The sequence below is a fragment of the Drosophila rhopaloa genome, unplaced genomic scaffold, assembly GCF_018152115.1.
Source record: "Drosophila rhopaloa isolate 14029-0021.01 unplaced genomic scaffold, ASM1815211v1 contig_3, whole genome shotgun sequence".
Taxonomy (NCBI): domain Eukaryota; kingdom Metazoa; phylum Arthropoda; class Insecta; order Diptera; family Drosophilidae; genus Drosophila; species Drosophila rhopaloa.
In genome coordinates, this window is record NW_025335123.1 from 24253526 (window position 1) to 24266671 (window position 13146).

Sequence of the window (13146 nt, forward strand, 5' to 3'; positions counted from 1 at the left end):
TATCCCCAGCATACATTGATCTATTAATGAGTTCCATTGCAGGGGAAAAACAGGAAATGCGCGTGGGATGCATAAAATGGAAAAAATAAAACGCATAGGAAAATACCATGGACAAGTTGAATGTCGCTTGGTATTTGGCTTGCTATATGTACATATGTGTATAGTTGTGTGTATTTTATCTGTGGCAAGTTCATCGCGACAGCTTCCGTTGCAGAAGACCCCAGCAGATTCTTTCTGTTTCTTAACTTTGTCGGGGGCGATCTGAACAATTGCCGACCCGTGTTTTGCCTCTTGTTTTGCCTGCATTGCTGGAATAACTCAAAATTAGTTCAACAATCGATCGATCGATCGCTTGGGAATTGTCGGCACTCAGCCTCTGATTAACTTTGCCTGGCCATATGCAAAAATGCGGCAAATAAATTACTTGGCTTCTTTTCACCCTACTCAATCCGACTTTATTTATGCAAAGTTGCTTGTTCGATCCAAAAACAAAAGTCCTGACAAATTGTTAGGATAATTTACTCTCGAGGTATCGATCTGTAAATACTTAACGGTAACAGAAACTGATTGGTTTTTTTCAGGCAGTTAAATAATTTTTTTTAAGGTAAGTACATGAAAAATAATAAAAGAGAAATGAAAAAGAATGCATTAAAAAATCTTAAGCACCAAAAATCATTTCTGGATTATTCTTATATTGTATATTTTGTATGTCAATGTCTGGAATGCAAGTTATTAACAAATAACAACGTTTTGTAAATAACTCTTTGGTATACAAACCATAATGTCCTATCATATTTTTAGTTCCTTCAAACCTAAATTTCCAACCCAATTTGCCCATAAGAAAACTCAATAAATATTTCATTATAATTATCAGTTTAATGTCCTCCATGTTTGTTTTAAAAAAAAGAGATTCTTAAGTGTACATTGTCTTCCATTTACAGGCTAGTCTTATAAACTATATAAAAACTTAAGCACTAATTTGTACAGGCAAAAAAAAAGGTGGTGTTGTGGTAATACTTGTGGCTGAGGTAATACTTGTTGGCCAATCAATGGTTCGTTGTGTTTTGTTGATGGTTGGTGCGACTAGCAATTGCAGGGAATGTCGGGATGTCGGTGTCGAGATCCCTACAGATCGTCCTGCCAGAGGGATATGTAGTCGAGGATGTCCTCATCCTCGGCACCGGAGCTGCAGGAATTGTTGCGGTAGTCTTCATAGCTGTTTTCCAATTTGGTGACGACATTCAGAGATGATGTTGCTGGTGCGATCGTTGATGTCGCTGGTGTGTAATAGGAACTGTTGCTGCTGCTGCTGTTGCTGTTGCAGGAACTCACACTTCCAGTGGGCGACTGCAATTGCAACTGTTGCTGCCAGGCGTAGAAGTGTTGCTGCTGCTGCTGTTGCTGTTGCTGCTGCTGATGATGTTGCTGCTGGAAGTGCTGATGTTGCTGCTGCAACTGTTGCTGCTTCTGCTGGTCGTTTTCATCAATGACTTTCTGCAGACGGCGTATGTACTCTACGGCCATTTTGAGGGTACTGACTTTGCTGAGTTTTTTATTGGCCCCCGGACCGATTCCCCGCCGACCATTGCTCAGATCGGCAATGACGGCCACGGGAATGTGTTGCCGGAGCTGGCTGAAGCCATTGTTGACCTGCTTGACACGGTTGCGTTCCCGGGCATTCCGCCGGATGACGGAGGGCCCGTTCACCGGAGAAGTGGCCTCCTCCTCGTCGTCGTAGAACAAGGACTGATTCTCGCTGCCCAGAGCCATTTTTTTCAGGGATTTCGAGTGTATAACGTTGGGATTTAGTGACTGGGATGGTCTCTACTTGAGCACTGGCTCCGTTCTGATGCCCTTCCCCGTTCCGTTCGGGCTATTTATAGGGGTTCCAGGGCCTAGGGACCGGGATCTCACCTGCGTTATTATCATCTACCTGCCCCCCACCCCGAGAAAAAGGTGCAACAGCATCATCATCACTCAAGGATCGTCTCTTGAGCGCAGTCTCTTCCCCTGATTTGTATAGAGAGTGCAGGAGGCAGCAAAATCTCTCTCTCTCTCTCCGCAAATTGCAGCTGCCCTCGGCCCGAGTGTTCCCTCTTTCGAGTGGGAAGAGTTTCTTCCGAGTGGTTTTTGCCCACTTTCAGCTGCCTGTCGCCTGCAAACCAAAACGCAAAACCCGGCTCTGTCGCGTGCCGGCTGCCAACCGGTTTAAAAAGCAGGAAAAAGGCCCAGACCCCAGATCCCATATCCCAGACCCCAGACTTAAGACCCCAGTAACAACCCCTCTGCGGAAAAGGAGCTCCAGCTCCTAATGAAAGTGGCCAGCCAGCTTTAATGACTCCAATAGTTCAGTCACAATAAATCAATGGGTCTAAACATATCAAATACTAAACTGTTATATAGACTTAGTTCATCCTATGATCACTATGATCAGTAATGTGTATTTCATGGTCTTATTTATTGACTAAAGCAAGGGGGAAAGTAATACAAATAATTCAAATTAATATATTTAATTTACAAATAATACAAATTAATATATTTAATTTACAAATAATACAAATTAATATATATTTAATATTTAAATTAAAATAAAGTACCAATGCGCTTAATTAAAGCAAGATGCTAAAAATATAAGCTTAGATACACAAAAATTAGGCAGTTTCATCATTGAAAACCCAGCTCTTTAGTAAATGCTTCAGATAAAAACCTGCAAAATGCTTTGTCCTTAGCGATGACCTTCTGATCTCTTGAGGCATTTGACAATCATTGCAAATTAGACCTTGTGCCGCTGGAATCCAAAGTTTTATGACCTTCCAAGGCCGTCGTCGACTCGTCAACACCTCAAACGGTGACCCATCCGATCTTGTGGATCATGCCAAGAAACCTGATCGGCCAGAGGCACTTTTCTATTAACACTCCTAATGCCCCGGGGTCCTTTATGCCCATCGTAGCAGTTGGATTTCCACTGGGCCGAAAGTCGAAAGCATTTCGAAAGCATTTAGGAGAGGCTGTTCATCCAGTGTTTCCCAAAACCATTGTCCACCGATCGCCGCTGGAGGATTCTGGTTGCACGCTAGGAAACCGTGCCGAAATGGATTTGAATTGCCATTTCTGGCACTAACCCACGCTGGGCCTCGTTTAACACTTCGTTTTGCTGCAACCGCGGGGGATTGCAGGGCATTGCATATGCCAGGACATCCGACGACACAGGTCCCAGGGCATCCCCGATTCTTGAACAGATGTCCTAGAGTCGAAAGAATCGATCGTATCCGGTCGTCATGCAAAATCCATGTTGATGCAATAGAAATTCGCTGTGGCTCTTTGAAAGAAAGGGAAAATTCTGTGGCTCTTTGAAGATAACTTTTGTATTTTTAAGCTAAAATATTTAATAAGCAGAATAATTATTCATCAACAAAAAAGAAACACAAAATATTTCAAGGGATTTAAGAAACAAAAACTTACGTTTAATTTAAATGCTTCAAATCTTTACAATTTCCACAAATATTTAATAAATTTAAACTTAATTTAAAGTAAAACCTTTATATTGAAGATGTAAAAGAGAACTTAAATCTTCGGTTTGTGCTGCCATGTTTTTCATGCCCCTTATTATATACAGTTCGGCCTGCAGCCTCATGCAGATATATTTTGTGCGAGGATCGAAGTTCGGCGATCGGCGATCGGCAGCAGGAGGCGCTATCATTATCTGACACAAAAATTTAATATAAATTATGTTGACATGTTGGCTTAAATATGTACGTACGTCGTGGCTTTTGGGTTTTGCCTTTTGGCTTTTTGGCTTGCTGCTTTGCTTACGATCATAATTGAACTCGAACCGAATCGCCGCGGATCGTCTGCGTTTTCAGTGTTGGGGCCGACTAACTAGTTCAATAATTGCTAGTAAGACACAGCGACAGCAAAACGAAAAAACCTGGGGATGGCATTTCCAGCGAATGAAGATGAAGTCGTCATTAATATCGACTCGGCCTGTCAATAACTTGACATCGCATCATTTTTTCCACACTTCGTACAAGCGGCTCCCTTTTCGCCACAGTGAAGCCTCGATTAAAGGACAGCTTCCGTAGCATTTTGCGATGCAAGGTCAGTTTATTAAAATTACTCTACCATTTTCATTTTCGGTGCCAGAAAACGCTGGCTCACGCTCACTTGAAGTTTAATTTTTAGTACAGAGTGGTGGCGATTTAAAGATATATTTTAAAAAGCGATCGGATATAAGTCTGTATAAAATATCATATTAAGTTTCCTGATCTATCAGTTTCGGCTTTATTTATAAAATATCTTACGCGGTTAGTGCAGCTAATTAACTTTTACTTTGTGAATAAAATTAAAAGAATATAAATATCAGAGCTTATTTAAACCTCAACAAAATGTGTGTTTTTAATATATTATTTGGGTTACAATTAATGCAAAAAGGAAACGATTTAAAATATTTGTTATCTTCTTAAAGAAAAAAACAAAGGATTGAAACGCTTCTGTCTCAATCTGGAGCCTAGATATCATGGCATCTTATTCCTTTTGCTGATCGAATCAAAAGTCAACTGTCAACTGTTCATGGCTATCAAATTGCCGCCTGATCACCGCTCCATCGAGGATGAAAGGACGAAAGCCGCTCTCAATTTCGATGCCCCTACTCCCACTCTATAGATATATATATATATATATGTTTGATTTATGGGAGCAATGCGAATATGTCAGCGAATCGGTGCGACATCTAAGGTAAGCGTTTTGACGCCGCCAATTCTATTTGGCCAATGCCGTATATCGCCAACTGGCAACAATATTTATGGCCAGGAGCAAAAGGCTGGCTGCCTGGCACCTCCAGAAATCCAGCGAAGAAGAATGGCGATTTTTGATTAATTGTAATGCGAGAACTTTGATTAATTGCGGGCAGCAAGCGGCCCCAACATAATAATTTGTTTTGCCATTGCATTAAATCAGGCAAAAGGGCGGAGGAAATCTGGGGTATTTCGCTTTTCAGGCATCATCACGGCGTGAGATTGTAAGGCCAACACCTCGACAGCCTTTGCTGCCGTATTTATGAGTTGGTCCGAAATTTATGAATGGTTCACGGCTTTTGGCCTCGACCATCAAGCGGCTCTTTTCGCTGCGAAACACTCGTAAAAATAATCAAAGCTAGCAGATTCAGGGTCTCAACTCTTGAAAATTACTTCTTTACTAGCAACATAAACTGGATCATGCTAAATTTTGATATTAATAAAATATATATATATATTAATGTAAGGCTAAATAAATTGGCTTTTATTTCCAAAATTGTTTTATTAATATATATTTTAGTTGTTCTTATTCCTTTATTCTTTTTTTTCCCATTAAATTACACTTTGAACTATTCTCATTTCTTTTATACTTAAAAAAATCTCATTATATAGTAATTTTTTCACGTGTTTTCGGTCTTCTTCTTCATCTTTCATCTGCTGGCAATTGCAATTATGCAAAAAGTTGTCAAATACGGGCGGCATGGGGCGTGGCACAGCATGACTATCAACAAAATACAATCAACAACAACAAGAGTAACCGAAAAAAATGATCGAACAAAAATTGTACCAGTTTCTGTATTTTCCGGCAGAGCTCTCAGCAATTTACATGTCTCATGGAATCAAGAGCACTCCGCATTCTCCGTACCGCCCAACAAAACCAATCAACGCGTCTGTCAAAGCCGAAAAAAAAATACAAATAAAAATAAAAATACAAAAATATAGAGGAGGCAACTTGGAAGCGGTTGCTTATCGGTAGCCGCGCTGAAATCAGCTTCTGGCACTCACGATCAGCAGAAAACCCGCAAGTCGACAGTGGACAGTGGACAGTGAAGCCCCCCTACAATCGAAAGCCCCCCGCGGGAGTACAGGTGACCAAGTGCACCTTTAACCGGAGATCGACCCTTTAGCGATCCGTGCTCGTTGCTCCTGTCACAATTACAACAGCAAGTGCAGCGGACTAATGACAACCACGGTGGCAGTTGCCCCGCACAGTGGGCAAATTGTCAAAGATGCAAAAGAATTTCAAACACATATAAGAAATTTTTGGAGTTTAACTTTCTCAAGCATCTTTCATTTCTTAAATAACAAATTTTAAAAATTGCTTAAACGTAGATGTTTTTAAGTAATATTTAAAAGTTTTACAAATATATATAGGTTGTGGTACACATTTGTATATAATTTGCATTTACAAATAAAAATATTTTTGACTTTTCAATTAGTTTTTCTTGTTTTTTTTAACCAGTACCTAAAGCTTTAAATAAATAAATAATAAAATACATTTTCGTACAAATATATTGGTTCTATGAATTTAAAATAGCTAGTTTTTCGCACATCTCTCAACCACTGTGCAAATTGACAGGGAAACCTGATATTGCACACACGCGCTTCGTGGCCCGAGCCTTAAGTTGAGGTCTTGAGGTCTGGAAATGGGATTGGTACTGAATACTGCGTATTTGGGCACTGGTTACTGGACACTGGATACTGGATTTACTGGGCATTGGGAGCCTTTCGTCGAGACTCGCGACTCGAGACTCGAGACCCGAGACTCTTTTTACCTTTTGGCGTGCGCGTGCAGTGCAATTAACTTTTGTAGTAAGTCAGCCGAGGCAACACTTGACATTGACTTGGCTGGAAAAAAATGATAAAGAGGAGGGGATCGGGATGGGGATGGGGATCGGGATCCAAAAGCGTGGACTTGGGGCGACAATTTCACCTGTTGCCGCTGACACAGTAACTTATATTATTTGCATGCGTCGAACAGGTTTATATGCATGAAAAACAAGAGATGGAAATGGCGGTGACTGCCACGTGCAAATAACAAAAAAAAACCCAGTGAATGGTCTAGTCTTAGGTTTTAGTTTTTTGGGCGTGGACAATTAGGGTCAGAGTTCAGGGGTCACACGCTGTGAAGAAGACATGGGATTAGTGAAAAAATATTTGTAGGAGTGAATTCGGTGGGCGTTAACCCAAGTCTGCCAATTTAATTCGGGTCACTTGCGACCCGACCCAATTACAAATGTTTTCCCAATCGCTAGGTTATTTATTTCCCTTCAGCACATCATTAGTTAATTTTTATAGGCTAGAATTAATATGGGTTTTCATTGAAAAAAGATCACCCTTGTTTTGCAAATAGTTACAATTTATATTATGATATTAAGCATTTGGGAAAATGCCACATATATCAAAATTTATATGTTTTTTCAAATAAGCCTTTCTATTGAATTGGAATATTTAAAGATCCACCTTTTCCGTCTATTTTTCCACCTGAGTTTCTACGGGCTATTAATTTTCCAGAGGCCCAGTCACTTCAGCACATCATTAGAGTGCAGATATTGTTTAATTTTTGGTGTTTTTTTCTTGTTTTTTCCTGGCTCAGTTATTTTACTTTTCAGTTTTTGCTTGAATGGGCCGATTGCGTGCGCCTCGTGTGCTGCAGGTCTTAACTGATTCTCATTGATTAATTGCCATCATTAGCATACGGCAACGACGGCATGATTGATATGGATATGGCCAAGTACGCGTATACATAGCATATTTATATACATATGTGCTATATATGGCTGGACCACCGGCGAAGTTTCACCTCGACGAAGTGGAATGTGGAGCTCTTAATGCCGCTCAGCACCTTAAAAGGCAAGTGGCTCTGAGTTTTCGGCATAGAGAGATCCAATGGGCGCTAATTGTTAACAAATTGTTGGCCAAAAGGGAAAAAGAAGGGCGAAAAACACGCAAGGTTCCTCCAGTATCGGCGTATATATCTCCCCTTTTAGATTTGTTTTTTTTTTTGTTTGGCCGGCACACGCAATCCTCGCGTAACTGAGAAAATCCATTACAAGTCTTACAGGGTCACGCAGCCCAATTCCTGAACCCTTTCCGATTTTATAGGGGCATACAGTAGCCCACAGAAAGTCGGTGGGGAGCGGCATTGTCAAGTTTATTAGACCATTCCGCAGGATGGATGGAATAATAATAATGATGAGGCACATTCTTGGGCCCATTTCAGGAGCCTGGGAACCGTAATTGAATATTAAATGCAAATTTTAAACTAATTTGAATCACCTAAAGGTCCAGAAACCGCTAACAACATTTTGATTGATCTTATTTTAATACAGGTGTTCTGATACACACTCTGTGTTCTTGTTAACCTTTTTGTCTTTAATGTTACTAACTTGATTCGTTTTCTTTGAGCCCCACAAGAGTGTAAATTTAAGTAGAAACTAAACACAGTGGATGGAGTTTGGTAAATATATTTTCATTTATTCATTACTTAAACTTTAATTTAGAAATCATAAAATAAGCGAACTTATCGAAGTAGTTTATATCTTAAATGGGAAAATGTATACAGATCCGTTTAGCAAAGATAAAGTCATCAGCTTAGCCATCAAGCTAACCACTAATTCCTCTAAATCTGAAATGCAACTTTTTCCCATAGGTTTTCCCCTGAGATCGTGAAAGGTCCTGAATTCTGTGATGGAGAGACTCCATTTCTCGGGGATCTCATTCACACGTTCTCATGTTTCCTGTCCCCACTCGGGCATCCATTTAATGGATGGATCCTCCACCTGCTCCTCCTCCATTGCCGTCCTCATTTCATATGTGATCGATTGAATAGACGGGGCCGCCCCATAATCTAGAGCCATCGCGATGATCGTGGCTCGTCATCATTATGCGGCCCATGGAGCTGCCATAACTTTCCATCAACAGTTTCAATTTCAATATGCGCCCCTTGTAGTGCAGTTCCCCTGGAAGACCCCCGACATATCCTCGCATGTCCCCTGGCCACTGTCAACGATCGGGTAAAAGTAGCTAACTACCAGTTTTTCATTTTATTTATGCTTCTTTTTGATTTATTTACCCTGCCAGGGAGTCTGTGAAGCTATCATGAACGAAGAAATTCAAGGAATGCGTATGTTATATATTAAATGATGTGAATCATAATATAGTTTAAGTACGTTTATTTTTATGTAATAATAATACTTGACTAATTATATTAATATAAAAAAAAAAATAGTATACATTACCTAAAATATATATTGTACATAAGAATATTATTAGGGACACTGAAACGAACTCACCCATTTTAATTCCAATTGAAAATATTATTTTTGTTCCCTTCAAAATGATGACTTATTTCAAATATCACAGATCCTTTTTTAAACTGTTTTAAGTGATTATGATTTATGTAATAATGTAAACTGTTTTTCAAATGCAAAACATTAAAGCATTCCCTGTAAGTTATTTTGTTTAAAGGGTGTAGAAAATTCCTTTGACTTATTTTAATTTTTTGCCGTTTGTATTTTTGCTGCTGGGGTTTCGAGGAGGATGAGCTGGGGACTTTTGGACACACCGCCTGGGGCAACAATTTCATTTTCACTCCCGAGGCACCAGCTCATGATGATTATGACGACGAGGATGATGATGATGAGGTTGCGGCGACCGCAGGCAAAAGTGTGCCCCAATTTAATTGAAAGCGGTTTTCGATCGGCCTTGGACACTCATTTTTTTCACCTTTTTTTTATTTTGCAGTTTCATATTGAGGTGTTGCCTTTTAGCTTTAGCTTTATTGATTGAATTGACGAAATGGGAATTTGTCAATTCTCACCTGGCCATGTGAATAAATATTTGTGGTCGGGTGTGTGTGTGTGCGAGTGTGTGTGGAGTCCCCGGTTTTCCACATCTTTGCGGTCGACTTTCAGTTTTAGGTCTTTCGTTTGCGAGGCAAGGTCAGAAAGTCTTTAAGATAAGAAGCTGAATAAATACCCTCAAACCCAAGACAACTCAATCGAAATCCTTGCGGCTAAAGTGTTATCCTGCCTACAAGAATAACCTTTTAATTAAACCATGACGATAAGGGCTCCGAAAAAGAAACGTTTGACGCTCTCTTCACGCGTGTTTGTCATATCGGAAATGAAGAACCGGACTTATCGCCACGGTCCTCCGTGAATGAACTCTCTCACATTTTTAGGAAGGAAAAAAAGGGAAATAAAGGGGATTCGAAGGGAGAAGGGGTATCGCCACATGAATGAAACTCGTTTGACATTTGGCAAACGATTAGATTGGACTGCAAGTGCATTAGTTTTTATCCAGCTGCACAAGTTGTCTGCCTGCTTTTTTACCTGCAGATACAATTGTATCTTTTTATTTTTGTGCGGCTACACGCTACACGCTTGCTATCCTTATCGCAGTTTTCCAGAGTTTCTGGTTCTGAACTGGGTTCTTCTTTTACGATCGTACCACCAACAAAGTCTTTTTGGCCAGCCATTTCGCGGTTGCTCCGTCTGATGTCATAAACTGCGACCATTAAAATAAAACTTCAATTGCAGAGGAATCAACATCGCATCCCAAGGGGCCAGCCGATCGCGAATTGAGCGATTAACTTGCACTTTCCCTGCTCCCAATCGAGTTCTCTCTCCCTATTATGCTCAATTAGTGAATTAACTTTTGGAAAGAATTGGGATAAAAACCAAACACATTGCCGTAAAGGAATTTATTAATGCTTGCGCTATTTAAAAAATATTATTTGTCGCAAAACAATATTGAAAAAATTCCAAAACAATCAATGGTATTTAGTTAATAAAGCGAACTTTTTAAGATATATACAAATTGTTAACGACATCAGAACTACGATTTTACTTTAATAAAAATTGGACGCATGTATCATAGTTGGCAAAAGAATGTAATGATGTAATCCCTTTGTTTGGAGGCAGAAATATGACCAAAAACCTGCACTTTTGAGCCAATAACTTTTCTAACAGACATCCGATTTAAAAGTGGCATACTTTAAAATGATCGTGGTTTGATTCCCCAAAAATCTGTGTTTTTAGTTAAATATTTTTTTTTTGGGTCGATTATTCGTCATTTTCATGATGTTACCCCTTTCCAAATTTTCAAAAAATGGGTTTGCTGAAAAGGGTCTAAAAACTGCACTTCTACTCTCATAACTTTTCCTACAGACATCCGATTTCTAAATGGCATACTTTGAAATGATCGTGGTTTGATTCCCTAAAAATCTGCGTTTTTACTTTTTTTTTTTTTTGGGTCCATTATTTGTCATTTTTAATGATGTTACCCCTTTCCAAATTTTCAAAAAATGGGTTTGCTGAAAAGGGTCCAAAAACTGCACTTCTACTCTCATAACTTTTCTTACAGACACCCGATTTCAAAGTGCCATACTTCAAAATGATCGTGGTTTGATTCCCTAAAAATCTGTGTTTTTAGTTTAATTTTTTTTTTTTTTGGTCGATTATTCGTCATTTTTATGATGTTACCCCTTTCCAAATTTTCAAAAAATGGGTTTGCTGAAAAGGGTCTAAAAACTGCACATCTAAGCCTATAACTTTTCTTACAGACACCCGATTTCAATGTGGCATACTTCAAAATGATCGTGCTTTGATTCCCTAAAAATCTGTGTTTTCAGTTTATTTTTTTTTTTTTGGGTCGATTATTCGTCATTTTTATGATGTTACCCCTTTCCAAATTTTCAAAAAAATGGGTTTGCTGAAAAGGGTCCAAAAACTGCACTTCTAAGCCCATAACTTCTCTTACAGACACCAGATTTCAAAGTGGAATACTTCAAAATGATCGTGGTTTGATTCCCTAAAAATCTGTGTTTTCAGTTTATTTTTTTTTTTTTTTGGGTCGATTATTCGTCATTTTTATGATGTAACCCCTTTCCAAATTTTCAAAAAATGGGTTTGCTGAAAAGGGTCCAAAAACTGCACTTCTACTCTCATAACTTTTCTTACAGACACCCGATTTCAAAGTGGCATACTTCAAAATGATCGTGGTTTGATTCCCTAAAAATCTGTGTTTTTAGTTAAATTTTTTTTTTTTGGGTCGAATATTCGTCGTTTTTATGATGTTACCCCTTTCCAAATTTTAAAAAATGGGTTTGCTGAAAAGGGTCCAAAAACTGCACTTCTACTCTCATAACTTTTCTTACAGACACCCGATTTCAAAGTGCCATACTTCAAAATGATCGTGGTTTGATTCCCTAAAAATCTGTGTTTTTAGTTTAATTTTTTTTTTTTTGGTCGATTATTCGTCATTTTTATGATGTTACCCCTTTCCAAATTTTCAAAAAATGGGTTTGCTGAAAAGGGTCTAAAAACTGCACTTCTAAGCCCATAACTTTTCTTACAGACACCCGATTTCAAAGTGCCATACTTCAAAATGATCGTGGTTTGATTCCCTAAAAATCTGTGTTTTTAGTTAAATTTTTTTTTTTTGGGTCGAATATTCGTCGTTTTTATGATGTTACCCCTTTCCAAATTTTAAAAAATGGGTTTGCTGAAAATGGTCCAAAAACTGCACTTCTACTCTCATAACTTTTCTTACAGACACCCGATTTCAAAGTGGCATACTTCAAAATGATCGTGGTTTGATTCCCTAAAAATCTGTGTTTTTAGTTAAATTTTTTTTTTTGGGTCGAATATTCGTCGTTTTTATGATGTTACCCCTTTCCAAATTTTCAAAAAATGGGTTTGCTGAAAAGGGTCCAAAAACTGCACTTCTAAGCCTATAACTTTTCTTACAGACACCCGATTTCAATGTGGCATACTTCAAAATGATCGTGGTTTGATTCCCTAAAAATCTGTGTTTTTAGTTATTTTTTTTTTTTGGGTCGAATATTCGTCGTTTTTATGATGTTACCCCTTTCCAAATTTTCAAAAAATGGGTTTGCTGAAAAGCGTCTAAAAACTGCACTTCTAAGCCTATAACTTTTCTTACAGACACCCGATTTCAATGTGGCATACTTCAAAATGATCGTGGTTTGATTCCCTAAAAATCTGTGTTTTTAGTTTTTTTTTTTTTGGGTCGAATATTCGTCGTTTTTATGATGTTACCCCTTTCCAAATTTTCAAAAAATGGGTTTGCTGAAAAGGGTCCAAAAACTGCACTTCTAAGCCCATAACTTTTCTTACAGACACCAGATTTTAAAGTGCCATACTTCAAAATGATCGTGGTTTGATTCCCTAAAAGTCTGTGTTTTTAGTTTATTTTTTTTTTTTTGGGTCGATTATTTGTCATTTTTATGATGTTACCCCTTTCCAAATTTTCAAAAAATGGGTTTGCTGAAAAGGGTCCAAAAACTGCACTTCTACTCTCATAACTTTTCTTACAGATACCCGAT

The 13146-nt window shown here is 38.6% G+C and overlaps 1 protein-coding gene across 1 annotated transcript; it reads right to left on the bottom strand.

Moving 5' to 3' along the window:
• Positions 1 to 895: 895 nt before the first annotated feature.
• Positions 896 to 1832, bottom strand: LOC108046893 (achaete-scute complex protein T5). Its single transcript, XM_017126848.1, has one exon. The coding sequence runs from the start codon at positions 1768 to 1770 to the stop codon at positions 1126 to 1128; it is 645 nt and encodes a 214-aa protein (XP_016982337.1). The 5' UTR covers positions 1771 to 1832; the 3' UTR covers positions 896 to 1125.
• Positions 1833 to 13146: the final 11314 nt, after the last annotated feature.

Excerpts from the sequence above, each read along its gene's own strand:
- LOC108046893 (XM_017126848.1), bottom strand. The coding sequence starts at position 1,770 with ATGGCTCTGGGCAGCGAGAATCAGTCCTTGTTCTACGACGACGAGGAG.